The 14529-nt window shown below is 39.1% G+C and overlaps 1 protein-coding gene across 6 annotated transcripts in view; it reads left to right on the top strand.

The window, feature by feature from the left end:
* IQCF3 (IQ motif containing F3) overlaps positions 1–14529 on the top strand; it is an 84952-nt gene that overhangs the window by 42173 nt on the left and 28250 nt on the right. For 5 of the 6 annotated variants that reach the window (XR_011563032.1, XM_070776606.1, XM_070776601.1 and 2 more), the window contains exons 3-4: positions 6440–6589; positions 6912–7277. Coding sequence is in view for 5 of the 6 variants with exons in the window: in XM_070776606.1 (XP_070632707.1) it covers positions 7260–7277 (18 nt within the window). In the remaining variant the exon portion in view is untranslated. Of the gene's footprint in view, positions 1–6439; positions 6597–6911; positions 7278–14529 lie in introns of all 6 variants that reach the window. The other variant, XM_070776602.1, reaches the window with a different exon arrangement.

Here is a 14529-nt window from a genome sequence, read left to right as displayed (position 1 = left end):
AAGCTGGAATCAAGATTGCTGGGAGAAATATCAATAACCTCAGATATGCAGATGACACCACCCTTATGGCAGAAAGTGAAGAGGAACTCAAAAGCCTCTTGATGAAAATGAAAGAGGAGAGTGAATAAGTTGGCTTAAAGCTCAACATTCAGAAAACTAAGATCATGGCATCTAGTCCCATCACTTCATGGGAAATAGATGGGGAAACAGTGGAAACAGTGTCAGACTTTATTTTTCTGGGCTCCAAAATCACTGCAGATGGTGATTGCAGCCATGAAATTAAAAGACGCTTACTCCTTGGAAGGAAAGTTATAACCAACCTAGATAGCATATTGAAAAGCAGAGACATTACTTTGCCAACAAAGGTTCGTCTAGTCAAGGCTATGGTTTTTCCAGTGGTCATGTATGGATGTGAGAGTTGGACTGTGAAGACAGCTGCTGCTGCTGCTAAGTCACTTCAGTCGTGTCCGACTCTGTGCGACCCCATAGACGGCAGCCCACCAGGCTCCCCCATCCCTGGGATTCTCCAGGCAAGAACACTGGAGTGGGTTGCCATTTCCTTCTCCAATGCATGAAAGTAAAAAGTGTAAGTGAAGTCGCTCAGTCATGTCCAACCCTTAGTGACCCCATGGACTGCAGTCTACCAGGCTCCTCCATCCATGGGATTTTCCTGGCAAGAGTACTGGAGTGGGGTGCCATTGCCTTCTCTGGAAGACAGCTGAGCACCGAAAAATTGATGCTTTTGAACTGTGGTGTTGGAGAAGACTTGAGAGTCCCTTGGACTGCAAGGAGATCCAACCAGTCCATTCTAAAGGAGATCAGTCCTGGGTGTTCTTTGGAAGGAATGATGCTAAAGCTGAAACTCCAGTACTTTGGCTACCTCATGCGAAGAGCTGACTCTTTGGAAAACACTCTGGTGCTGGGAGGGATTAGGGGCAGGAGAAGAGGACGACAGAGGATGAGATGGCTGGATGGCATCACTGACTTGATGGATGTGAGTTTGAGTGAACTCCGGGAGATGGTGATGGACAGGGAGGCCTGGCGTGCTGCAATTCATGGGGTCTCAAAGAGTCAGACACGACTGAGCAACTGAACTGAACTGAACTGTACGGAAAAGTCCTCAAGAGTGGACCCTGTTGCCTCCATTAATGTCTTTCAGTCTGAGTGAGTGGAACGCTGGTATCGACCATCTCAAAGGCCTGCATCACTGCACTGAACCATTGGTCCTGGTGTCAGGCATCTACTTCCAGTCCAGTATGCTGGATTCTGAAGGGAGCACTTATAAAAGGGCTGTGGTTGTGGTTAACACGCAGGCTCAGTCTATACAGGTCAGATTGCCATGGTCAGAACACTAGATCTCACTGTTCCTTATGGCTCTCTCCCCTACCCAACTCTGGCCTGGCTGTTTATTGCCAGAATGTCCTGGTTTTGTCTCCTTAGAAGTCTCTGGAAAAACCTGTCAGCCCCTTTTACGTTCACGCTTTTGTAGTTATTCACAAAGTGGCAGGGTATGAGGCCAAAGCCAGGAAGATGCACCCCCTGAATCCTATCCTACTAAGTGTTCACAGACCACATTCCTTGGTCTCTATTTCCTCACTGCTCCCTTCTCCAGATTCTGCCTTCTCTTGTCCCCTGGATTATAAACACAGTATGTCTGTTTCTAAAATACAGAAAAATGCAGACATATAAGGCAGAAAGTGAATTTTCCTTTAAATTTACTCCCAGAGATAGTGTTTCAGACCTTATGCCATGCACAGACTTAAAATTTGGTATTAAGAATAATTAATTTTTTATTGAAGTATAGTTGATGTACAATGTTCTGTTAGTTTTTGGTATACAGCAAATTGAGTTTTATCCATACATATATATGGACTCAGATTCTTTTCCATGATAGTTTAAATAATTTATTTTTAATTCATACATTTAAAAATAAATTTCTGCCTTATATTATTACTGCTCCTAGTTTGTAGAGTATCTTGGACAATTAGCTATGCATTTATGGACACAGAACATCCATGTACCTTAAGAAATAGAAAACTGTTTTATGTGTTTCTGTGTATCTTTTTTAAAGTAATTGAGGTAAAAATCATATAATATAAATTGACCATTTTAACCATTTTAAAGTTTATGATTCAGTTGCTTTTAGTGCATTCACAGTGTTATATACAACCCAAGAATACTGGATTGGGTAGCCTATCCCTTCTCCAGTGGATCTTCCCAACCCAGGAATTGAACCAGGGTCTCCTACCTTGCAGGCAGATTCTTCACCAACTGAGCTACCAGGGAAGCCCCTATGCAACCATCACTACTATCTAAGTCCAGTTTCTAATTTCATCTAATTTTAATTCTAATTTCATCATCCCCAAAAGAAACCCTGTACCCATTAAGTAGTTACTTGCCATTATCTTTCCCTCACGCCACACTCTAGCAACCAGTAATCTGCTGATAGTCTCTATGGATTTGCCTACCTTGGACATTTCATATAATCATATACTATATGGCCTTTTGTGTCTGGGGTTCTTTCACTTAGCATGTTTTCAGGGTTCCATGTAGAATGTATCAGTACTTCATTCTTTTTTATGGTAAATAATATCCCATTGTATAGATACATTTTGTTTATATATTCATAAGTTAACAGGGATTTGAATTGTTTTCACTCTTTGGTGATTGTGAATAGTACTATTATGAGCATTTGGTGGCCTTTTTAGGAGTTTCTCTATGTAAGATCATGTAATCTGCAAACAGAGATAGTTTTACTTGTTCCTTTCGACTTTGGATGAATTTTAGTTGTCTTTCTTGCTTAATTGCCATGACTAAAACTTTAAAGCTCAACATTCAGAAAACTAAGATCATGGCATCTGATCCCATCACTTCATGGCAAATAGATGGGGAAATAGTGGCAACAGTAGCTGACTTTATTTTGGGGGCTCCAAAATCACTGCAGAGGCTAACTGCAGCCATGAAGTTAAAAGGCGCTTACTCCTTGGAAGGAACGTTAGGACCAACCTAGAGAGCATATTGAAAAGCAGAGAGATTACTAGTCAACAAAGGTCTGTCTAGTCAAGGCTATGGTTTTTCCAGTGGTCATGTATGGATGTGAGAGTTGGACTATAAAGAAAGCTGAGTGCTGAAGAATTGATGCTTTTGAACTCTGGTGTTGGAGAAGACTCTTGAGAGTCCCTTGGACTGCAAGGAGATCCAACCAGTCCATCCTAAAGGAGATCAGTCCTGGGTATTCATTGGAAGGACTGATGTTGAAGCTGAAACTCCAATACTTTGGCCACCTGATGCAAAGAGCTGACTCATTGGAAAAGACCCTGATGCTGGGAAAGATTGAGGGCAGGAGGAAAAGGGGACGATAGAGGATGAGATGGTTGGATGGCCTCACTGACTCAATGGACATGGGTTTGGGTGGACTCCAGGAGTTGGTGATGGTCAGGGAGGCCCTGTGTGCTGCGGTTCATGGGATTGCAAAGAGTCGGACACGACTGAGCGACTGAACTGAGCTGAAAACTTTCAGTACAGTGTTGAATAGCAGTGGTGAGAAAAGATATCTTTGTTTTATTCCTCATCTTAGAGAAAAAACTTTCAGTCTTTCACCATTAAGTATGATAATATTAACTGTAGTTTTTTCATAGCTGCTCTTGATTAGTTTGAGAAGTTCCCTTCTATTCCTAGTTTATTGAATGGTTTTCTTTTTAATCACAAAAAGATGTTAGATTTTGTAAAATTCTTTTTCTGTATCAGTTGATATAATCCTATGACTTTTCCCCCTTTATTCTATTAATATGGCATATTACTAAATTGGTCTTGGTATATTGAACCTGCCTTGAATTCTTGGGGTTAATCCTATTAGGTCATGATGTGTAACCCTATCAGTATGCTTTTAGATTTTATTTCCTAGTATTTTGCTGAAGATTTTTACATCTGTACTCATAATTGGTGTTGGTCTTTTGTTTTATTATAGTGTCTTTGTCTGGCTTTGGTGTCATGGTAATGCTGACCTCAAAGAATGAGTTCGTAAGAGTTTCCTCTTCTTCTTTTTGTGGAAAGAATGTTAGAAGAATTTGTGTCAGTTCTTTCATGTTTTATAAAATTCACCAATGAAGTCAATCAGCCCTGGACTTTCTTTATTGGAAGTTTTGGATTACTTACTCATTTCTTTGCTTGTTGTAGGTCGGTTCAGTCAGTTTGGGTAGTTTGCATTTCTAGGCATGTGTTCTGCTGCTGCTGCTGCTGCTAAGTCCTTTCAGTCGTGTCCGATTGTGCAACCCCATAGACAGCAGCCCACCAGGCTCCCCCGTCCCTGGGATTCTCCAAGCAAGAACACTGAAGTGGGTTGCCATTTCCTTCTCCAATGTGTGAAAGTGAAAAGTGAAAATGAAGTCGCTCAGTCGTGTCCAATTCTTCGCGACGCCATGGACTGCAGCCCACCAGGCTCCTCCGTCCATGGGATTTTCCCGGCAAGAGTACTGGAGTGGGGTGCCATTGCCTTAGGTTATCTTATTTGTTGGCATACAATTATTCATAGTATTCTCTTCTGATTCTTTTTTATTTATAAGGTCCCTACTTGCTCTTGGTTTTAATAATTTGAGTTTATTGTTGTTGTTACTCAAGAACTCCAATACAGTGTTGAAAAGGATTTGAGGGGAGCAATACCACTTTTCTCTCTGACTTTAACACTTTTTGTGCTTTACCACTAATAAGAGTATTGGTGGAGGTTTCTCTTAGCTAAACTTTTCAAATTAATTATGTTTCTTCCTATTCTAATATGCTCATGGTTTTAGGCTTTATTTTTTAAGATTATACTTTATTATTTCCAGTTTTATTGAGGGATAATTTATTTATACATCAGTGTAAAAGTTTAAGGCATACTGCATGATGGTTTGATTTACATATATTGTGAAATGATTACCACAGCTAGCATCCATCTTCTCATATAGATAAAATAAAAAGAATTTTTCTACTTGTGATGAGAACTCTTAGGATTTATTCTCTTAACAACTTTACTATATATCATACAGTGATAGCTATAGTCATCATGTTGTATACCACATCTCTAGTACCTAATCATCTTATAAGTGAAGTTTGTATCTTTTGATCACCTTCCTCCAATTCCTCTTCCCCCATCTCTGCCTCTGGTAACCACAAGTCTGATCTCTTTTTCAATGAGGTTTTTTTTTGTTTGTTTGTTTGTTTTTAAATAAGGATTCCACTTACAAGTGAGATCATACAGTATTTGTCTTTCTCTGAAAATATTTTAGTTTCTAGAGCACTTTTAGGTTCACAGCAAAATTGAGCAGAAGGTACAGGGAATTCCCATTTACTTCCTGGACGTACATATGTATAACCTCCTCCATTGTCAACATTGTTCTCCAAAGTGGTGCAGTTATTACAACTGTTGAATCTACATTGGCACCCAAAATTTATAGTTTACATTAGAGTTCAGTCTTCTTCTTGTGGGCTTCCCTGGTGGCTCAGCTGGTAAAGAATCTGCCTGCAATGTGGGAGACCTGGGTTTGATTCCTGGGTTGGGATGATTCCCCTGGAGAAAGGAATGGCTACCTACTGCAGTATTCTGGCCTGGAGAATTCCATGGACTGCATAGTCCATGGGATCACAAAGAGCTGGACACAACTGAGCAATTTTCACTTTTCACTTTTCTTCTTCTTGTCCATTCCAGGGATATAGGTAAATGTGTAATGAATGACATGTATCCACCACTGTAATACCATACAGAGTGTTTTAACTGCCCTAAAAATCCTCTGTGCTTCACATATTTATCCCTCTCTCCTTCAGCCCCAGGCAACCACTGTTCTTTTTGCCGTTTCCATAGTTTTGGCCTTTCTAGAATGTCATATAGTTGGAATCATACAGTGTGTGGCCTTTTCAGATCGATGTCTTTCACATGGTAATGTGCATTTATTGAGCCACCATGTCTTTTCATGGCTTGATATCTCTTTTTTTTTTTTAACATTGGTTAATATTCCATTATCTAGGTGTGTCACAGTTCATCTATTTATTCACCTACTGAAAGACATCTTGATTGCTTCTAAGTTTTGGCAATTATAAATAAATATGCTGTAATCATCTGTGTGCAGATTTTTGTGGGAACATAAATTTCCAGCTCCTTTGGGTATATATCAAGGAACAAGTTTGCTGGATCATATGGGAAGAGTGTGCTTATTTTTGTAAGAGATTACTGAACTGTCTTTCAAGTTGGCTGTAACAATTTGTATTCCCAGTCACTAGCAATGAATGAGAGTTCCTGTTGCTCCATATTCCCACTAACATTTGGTGTTACCAATATTCTGGATTTTGGCGATTCTGGTATGTATGTAGTGGTTTCTCATTGTTTTTTAATTTGCATGTTTCTGATGATGTATGGTGTGATGCATATTTTCATGTGCTTATTTGCTGTTTGTATATCTTCTTTCAGAGAAGGCAATGGCACCCCACTGCAGTACTCTTGCCTGGAAAAATCCCATGGATGGAGGAGCCTGGTGGGCTGCAGTCCATGGGATCGCACAGAGTCGGACACGACTGAAGTGACTTAGCAGCTTAGCAACAGCATATCTTCTTTGATGAGGTATCTGGTAAGGTTTTTGGCCCATTTTTAAGCTAGGTTGTTTGCTATTAATGAAGGATTTTATTAAATGTTTTTCTTTTTACAACTATAGAGAGAATTAAATGGTTTTCCTCTTACATCTGTTAACATTGTGAATTACATCAATAGATTTTTTTTTTTTTTTTTACTCTGGCAATTTCCTCACAGTGGTGGGTGTTGGCCATATTTAAGACTACCTGGCATCTGAGCCCTGTGTTTGGGGACTACCCATCTTATCTGTCTTGGTGGAAGACAGCTTGCCTCTAATTATAGAGATGTAAATGCCAGTTTCTTGCTTTTTCAGCTTCCCTGGCTGCTGGGCAGACATACGACAGGTTTGGCCAGTCAAATGTACCCACTAGGATTTTTCAACTTGCAGCTTGGGATGTGGAGAACGAAGAGAGCATCCTTTGTGCCTGTGATGGAATCTTCATCAGGCTAGTTCTAGGCTGTGGTGTTTTCTGTGGTACTGGATATGTAGCTTTTCTTTGCTCTATTTTTTTTTCCTCTCTCTCTCTCTTTTTTTGGTCACACAGTGGGATTTTAGTTCTCCAACCGGAATCAAACCCCGGCTCTCAGCAATGAGAGCATGGAGTCCTAACCACTGGACTGCCAGGGAATTACCTGCTGTTTGTTTGTGAGACGGCTCTTCATGCTTCTTGAAAATCTGGTGAGCAAATAAATATTGTTTCAGTACTTTTATTTTCTGCTTAAATAAATATGAATCAGCTTGTATTGTCTATAGTTAAGAAAATGATAAATACACTTGCATTCGTAAGGTAAATTCCACTCATTTAAGTATTATTTGAAATGATCATTGAATTAAGCTTGTTAATATTTGCATGTGGGTTCACAAGCCAGATTGGCCTATATAGTTTTCTCTTCCTTTGCTTACCTAACCTGATTTTGATGTCAAATGGATGCTGACTTCTGGGAGTATTTCTGAAGAAAAAATTCCCAGAGTAGAGTTGCTGGATCAAGGGGTTTGTGCATTTTTCATTTTGATGGATTTTATCTAATTGTTACTCAAAGAGGTTTTGCCAATTTACATTCTGACCAACAACATATAATACTGCCTGTTTCTCTTTACTCTTACCAACTTGGAGGACCTGTCATTACCAGTTAACCTTTTATTTTTTTTAATGTGTGAATTGAGCATCTTTGCATATGTTCAGAATTGTTTCCCCCCTGCTGTTTCTTTTTCTATGAACTACTGGTTTTTCTTACTTGGGCAAAGTTCTGGTTTACCCTTTTGTCTTGCAGTGATCTTCTGGTCTGGAAGCTCAGTTCCCTCTGATGTGGATTTTAATGGGTGCTGAACTGGAAAAAACCCTCACTTGGAGGGAAGTTGGCGTTGTTGTTTCTGCCTCCTAACTCAATACACTTTTCAGCTGTATCCACCACTTATGCAAAGATTTTATTGGCTTAAAAAGACTATATTTCCTAATGGCAGTCAACTATTCTACAAACAAATCAGGGATTGCATTTTAATATTTTAATAAATAGATCCCAAACCAATACAATTTTGACAGGGGAAGGAGAGGATAAGTAAGTGAAAAGTAGGTAAGGAAATTTTATTTCCAAAATTTTAAGTGTTAAGCTCTAAGAATTTTTATGAGGAAACCCCTTTCCTTTTCACAACCAAATCGTGTATACCCATGGTAGATACATGTTGATGTATGGCAAAACCAATACAATATTTTAAAGCAAAAAATAATACTAATAAGTGAAAGAACATAAAAAAAAAACCTTTCAAAGCATGCATTCTCAAAGTATTTTCCATGGCGTTTTATTTTGGCTGATGAGCTCCCTCTGGAGGCAGGAAAAATATCAGCACCAGAGTTTCTTTTGGTTCCATTAACACACTGTTATGACAAACCTAGACAGTGTTTTAAAAAGCAGAGACATTATTTTGCCAACAAAGGTCCATATAGTCAAAGCTATGGTTTTTCCAGTAGTCATGTATGGATGTGAGAGTTGGACCATAAAGAAAGCTGAACGCTGAAGAATTGATGCTTTTGAACTGTGGTGTTGGAGAAGACTCTTGAGAGTCCCTCGGACTGCAAGAAGAGCCAACCAGTCAATCCTAAAGAAGATCAATCCTGAATATTCATTGGAAGGACTGATGCTGAAGCTGGAGTTCCAATACTTTGGCCACCTGATGTGAAGAGCTGACTCATTAGAAAAGACCCTGATGCTGGGAAAATTGAAGGCAGGAGGAAAAGGAGATGCCAGAGGATGAGATGGTTGGATGGCATCACCAACTCAATGGATATGAGTTTGAGTAAGCTCTGGGAGATGGTGAAGGACAGGGAAGCCTGGCATGCTGAAGTCCATGGGGTCACAAAAAGTCAGACACAACTGAGCGACTGAACAAGCAACAATATACTGTTATGCATGTATGCATGCTAAGTCGCCTCAGTCGTGTCTGACTTTTTGCAACCCTATGGTCTGTAGTCCACCAAGCTCCTCTGTCCTTGTAATTTTCCAGGCAAGACTACTGGAGTGGGTTGCCATGCCCTCCTCCAGGGGATCTTCCCAACCCAGGGATCAAACCCTAGTCTCTTATTCTCCTTCATTGGCAAGAGTTCTTTACCACTAGTGCCATGTGGGAAGTCCCCCAAATACTGTTATAACAGTATTAAATTAATTTGGCAAGGTAGCAGGCTACAAAATTGAAGACAAAAATCAGTTGCTAACAATGAACAATCCTAAAAGAAAATTATCCCTGAAAATCCATTTACAATAGCATCAAAAAGAATAAAATACTTAGGAACAAATTTAACTAAGAAAGTGAGAGACTCATACAATGAAAACTACAGAGCATTGCCGAAAATAAATAAAGAAAATATAAACAAATAGAAATATACTTTGTTAATGTATCAAAAGACTTAGCAAGATGTCAATACTATCCAAAATAATCTATAGATTCAGTGCAATCCCTATCAAAATCCTGATGACATTTTTTTGCAGAAATAGAAAAGTCTAACCTAAAATTCATATGGAATCTCAGAAACCCTGAATATCCAAAAAAAATCTTGAAAAAGAAAAATAAAGCTGAAGGGCCTACATTACAGTAATCAAAATAATATGGTACTGCCATTAAGACCAATGGAATAGAAAAGAGAGCTCAGAAATAAACCCTTACATATGTATTCAAATTATTTTTTACAAGAATACCAAGACCACTCAGTGGGGGAAAGGACAGTGCTTTCTACAACTGGTATGGAGAAAACCAGATATCTACATGCATATGTGTGAAATTGTGCCCATATCCAACACCATATAAAAAATAAAGTGGATCAGGGTTCTAAAACTCTTAGAGGAAAAGAGGTCAAAAATTGTACAACATTGGATTTGGCAGCGATTTCTTGGATATGACAGTGAAGGCACAGGCAACAAAGAAAACAGACAAATTGGACTGCATGAAAATTTTAAATTTTTATGCATCAAAAGACACTGTTGACAGAGCAAAAAGGCAATCCATGGAATGGGAAAAAATACTTGAAATCACATATCTGGTAAGAAATTAATATCCAGAGCACATAGAAGCTCTTAAATCTCAACAACAACAAAACCCAATTTAAAATTAACAAAGGACATGAATAGACATTTGTCCAAAGGAGATATGCAAGTGACCAATAAGTACAGGTAAAAATCCTCAACATTTCTGATTATTAAGGAAATGCAAGTCAAAATTACAATGAGATACCACCTCACATCTATTTGGATGAATACTATTTTTTTTTAATGTAAAATAATAAATGGAGATGAGAATGTGGACAAACTGGAACTGTTGTACTCTGTTGGTGGAAATGTAAGGGGATATAGCTGCTGTATAAAAAAAAAATTAAAGATGGAATTATGATGTGGCAGTTCCATTCCAGAGTCTTGAAGAATATTTGTTTACATATGTTCATAGCAGCATTTTTCACAACAGCTGAAATATCAAAGCACCCGTGTGCCCATCAGTGGATAAATGAATAAGCAAAATGTGGTATATACATACAATGGAATATTATTTAGCCTTAAAACAGAAGGTAATTCTGACTTATGCCACAATATAGATGAAACTTGAGGACATTATGCTAAGTGAAGTAAGTCAGTCACAAAACAGCGAATACTGAATGACTTCACTTTATAGAAGGTATTTGGAGCAGTTAAAATCATAGAGATACTTGGAGTAGTTAAAAGTCATAAATAAAGACAAATTCTACATAATAGAATTGTGGTTACTTGGGGCTGGAGGTGGAGGAATGGGTGGTTATTGTTTAATGGGTATTGAGTTTCAATTTTACAAGAAGAAAAGAGTTATGAAGAGGAATGGTGGTGACAGTGTACAACATTGTTATTGAGTCGCTAAGTTGTGTCTGACTCTTTGCCACCCCATGGACTGTAGCACACCAGGCTTCCCTGTACTTCACTATCTCCCAGAGTCTGCTCAAACTCATGTCCATTGAGTTGGTGATGCCATCCAACCATCTCATCCTCTGTCACCCTCTTCTCCTCTTACCCTCTGTCTTTCCCAGCATCAGGGTCTTTTCCAGTGAGTCATATCAGGTGGCCAAAGTATTGGAGCTTCAGCTTCAGCATCAGACCTTCCAGTGAATATTCAGGGTTGATTTCCTTTAGGATTGACAGGTTTGATCTCCTTGCTGTCCAAGGGTGAACATATATAATACCACTGAACTGTGCACTTAAAATGCTTAAGATGGTAAATTTTGTATTACATGTACCTTATGACAATAAAAAAGTAAATGGTAACTAGAATTAAAGCTGAAAAAGTTGAAGCACTTTTAGGGAAGCAGAAAATAGATGGGTGTTCCATATAAATAAGAGAAATCTAGATTGTTGATGTCATAAGTGTTCAGTGTTCTGGACACAATTCAAAAAATAAAAAGGTGAACTCAACATTGGTATCTTATTCACTTTTCTGGTTAGTGGTAGACGTGGTGGGAAGTATGGTGACTTGTTGAAAAGTCAACAAGGTTATTTTTTTTTTCCTTTTGCCTAATTCCATGGCATGTGGTATCTTAGTTCCCTGACCAGGAATCAAACCTGTGCCTCCTGAAGTGGAAGCACAGTGTGTGATTCTTAATCGGTGGACCATGAGGGAAGTCCCAAGAAGTTGAATTTTTGAGCAGAATTTTTGACAGTTTCTTTGTGAGGAGACACAGAATTTGTAGACCAGGACTGCCACGAATGAGGGCATCCTGGTAAATCTCCAGTGTTTCGTGTTGGAAGCCAAGAGGACTTACATACCAGGAGAAAAGTGAATTTGAAATAGACTAGTGTTTCCAATGATGAAAAGTCAGTTTCACATCATCTCAGACACTGGTTTAGGGCAACCCAGGATTTCTAATGCTCCAGTCACCTACCAGAGCAAATGTAAATCATCTCTGAAGAAAGAGATTTTCTTTGTGAAAATTTTTCTTATACAGTGTCCATCACTCAATAAAAAATAGCCAAACTGAAGAACAAAAAAAACACAAAACTTGAAAACCAGAGAAATAACTGACAGGAGAATTAGACTCACAAGTGCAGACAAATAATGAAGGTACAGATACAAAGTTTTAAAATAAATATTCTCACTGTGTTAATGAAAACAGAAGACAAAATGAGAATTCAGCAGAAAACTGAAACTTAATTTAAAAGTGTCAAGTGGAGAATTTTAGAACAGAAAAGCACAACGACCAACTAGAAAGTTCAATGGGTGAATTTAACAAGATTACACAAAGATGAAGAGAGAATTAATGAACAGAAAAATCAAGAAAAAGTACATACATTTAAGCACAGTTCAGTTCAGTCACTCAGTCGTGTCCAACTCTTTGCAACCCCATGAACCGCAGCATGCCAGACCTCCCTGTCCATCACCAACTCCCAGAATCCACCCAAACCCATGTCCATTGAGTCGGTGATGCCATCCAACCATCTCATCCTCTGTCATCCTCTTCTCCTCCTGCCCTCAATCTTTCCCAGCATCAGAGTCTTTTCCAATGAGTCAGCTCTTTGCATCAGGTGGCCAAAGTATTGGAGTTTCAGCTTCAACATCAGTCCTTCCAATGAACACCCAGGACTGATCTCCTTTAGGATGGACTGGTTGGATCTCCTTGCAGTCCAAGGGACTCTCAAAAGTCTTCTCCAACACCACAGTTCAAAAGTATCAATTCTTCGGCACTCAGCTTTCTTCACAGTCCAACTCTCACATCCATACATGACCACTGGAAAAACCATAGCCTTGACTAGACAGACCTTTGTTGACTAGTAATGTCTCTGCTTTTGAATATGCTATCTAGGTTGGTCATAACTTTCCTTCCAAGGAGTAAGTGTCTTTTAATTTCATGGCTGCAATCACCATCTGCAGTAATTTTGGAGCCCCCAAAAATAAAGTCAGCCACTGTTTCCACTGTTTCCCCATCTATTTCCCATGAAGTGACATGACCGGATGCCATGATCTTAGTTTTCTGAATGTTAAGCTTTAAGCCAACTTATTCACTCTCCTCTTTCACTTTCATCAAGAGGCTCTTTAGTTCTTCTTCACTTTCTGCCATAAGGGTGGTGTCATCTGCATATGTGAGGTTATTGATATTTCTCCCGGCAATCTTGATTCCAGTTTGTGCTTCTTCCATCCCAGCGTTTCTCATGATGTACTCTGCATATAAGTTAAATAAACAGGGTGACAATATACACCCTTGATATACTCCTTTTCCTATTTGGGACCAGTCTGTTGTTCCATGTCCAGTTCTAACTGTTGCTTCCTGACCTGCATACAGGTTTCTCAAGAAGCAGGTCAGGTGGTCTGGTAGTCCCATCTCTTGAAGAATTTTCCACAGTTTATTGTGATCCACACAGTCAAAGGCTTTGGCATAGTCAATAAAGCAGAAATAGATGTTTTTCTGGAACTCTCTTGCTTTTTCCATGATCCAGCGGATGTTGGCAATTTGATCTCTGGTTCCTCTGCCTTTTCTAAAACCAGCTTGAACATCTGGAAGTTCACAGTTCACATATTGCTGAAGCCTGGCTTGGAGAATTTTGAGCATTACTTTACTAGCATGTGAGATGAATGCAATTGTGTGGTAGTTTGAGCATACTTTGGCATTGCCTTTCTTAGGGATTGGAATGAAAACTGACCTTTTCCAGTCCTGTGGCCACTGCTGAGTTTTCCAAATTTGCTGGCCTATTGAGTGCAGCACTATCACAGCATCATCTTTCAGGATTTGAAATAGCTCAACTGGAATTCTATCACCTCCACTAGCTTTGTTCGTAGTGATGCTTCCTAAGGCCCACTTGACTTCCCATTCCAGGATGTCTGGCTCTAGGTGAATGATCACACCCTCATGATTATCTTGGTCGTGAAGATCTTTTTTGTATAGTTCTTCTGTGTATTCTTGCCACCTCTTCTTAATATCTTCTGCTTCTGTTAGATCCATACTATTTCTGTCCTTTATTGAGCCTGTCTTTGCATGAAATGTTCCCTTGGTATCTCTAATTTTCTTGAAGAGATCTAGTCTTTCCCATTCTGTTGTTTTCCTCTATTTCTTTGCATTGATTGCTGAAGAAGGCTTTCTTATCTCTCCTTGCTATTCTTTGGAACTCTGCATTCAAATGGGTAATATCTTTCCTTTTCTCCTTTGCTTTTCACTTCTTTTCAGAGCTATTTGTAAAGCCTCCTCAGACAGCCATTTTGCTCTTTTGCATTTCCTTTTCTTGGGGATGGTCTTGATCCCTGTTTCCTGTACAATGTCATGAATCTCCATCCATAGTTCATCAGGCACTCTGTCTATCAGATCTAGTCCCTTAAATCTATTTCTCACTTTCACTGTATAATCATAAGGAAATTCTTAGTCACTGGCTAAAATCTGCTTACGTATTTTAACCCCAAACGTTAAGGAAACATGCCCACAAAGCAAACTCAGAAAATG

Source organism: Bos indicus, chromosome 22, assembly GCF_029378745.1.
Source record: "Bos indicus isolate NIAB-ARS_2022 breed Sahiwal x Tharparkar chromosome 22, NIAB-ARS_B.indTharparkar_mat_pri_1.0, whole genome shotgun sequence".
Classification (NCBI taxonomy): Eukaryota; Metazoa; Chordata; class Mammalia; order Artiodactyla; family Bovidae; genus Bos; species Bos indicus.
The sequence above is the reverse complement of the archived record's forward strand: the minus strand, read 5'-3'. Positions and strand labels throughout refer to the sequence as shown.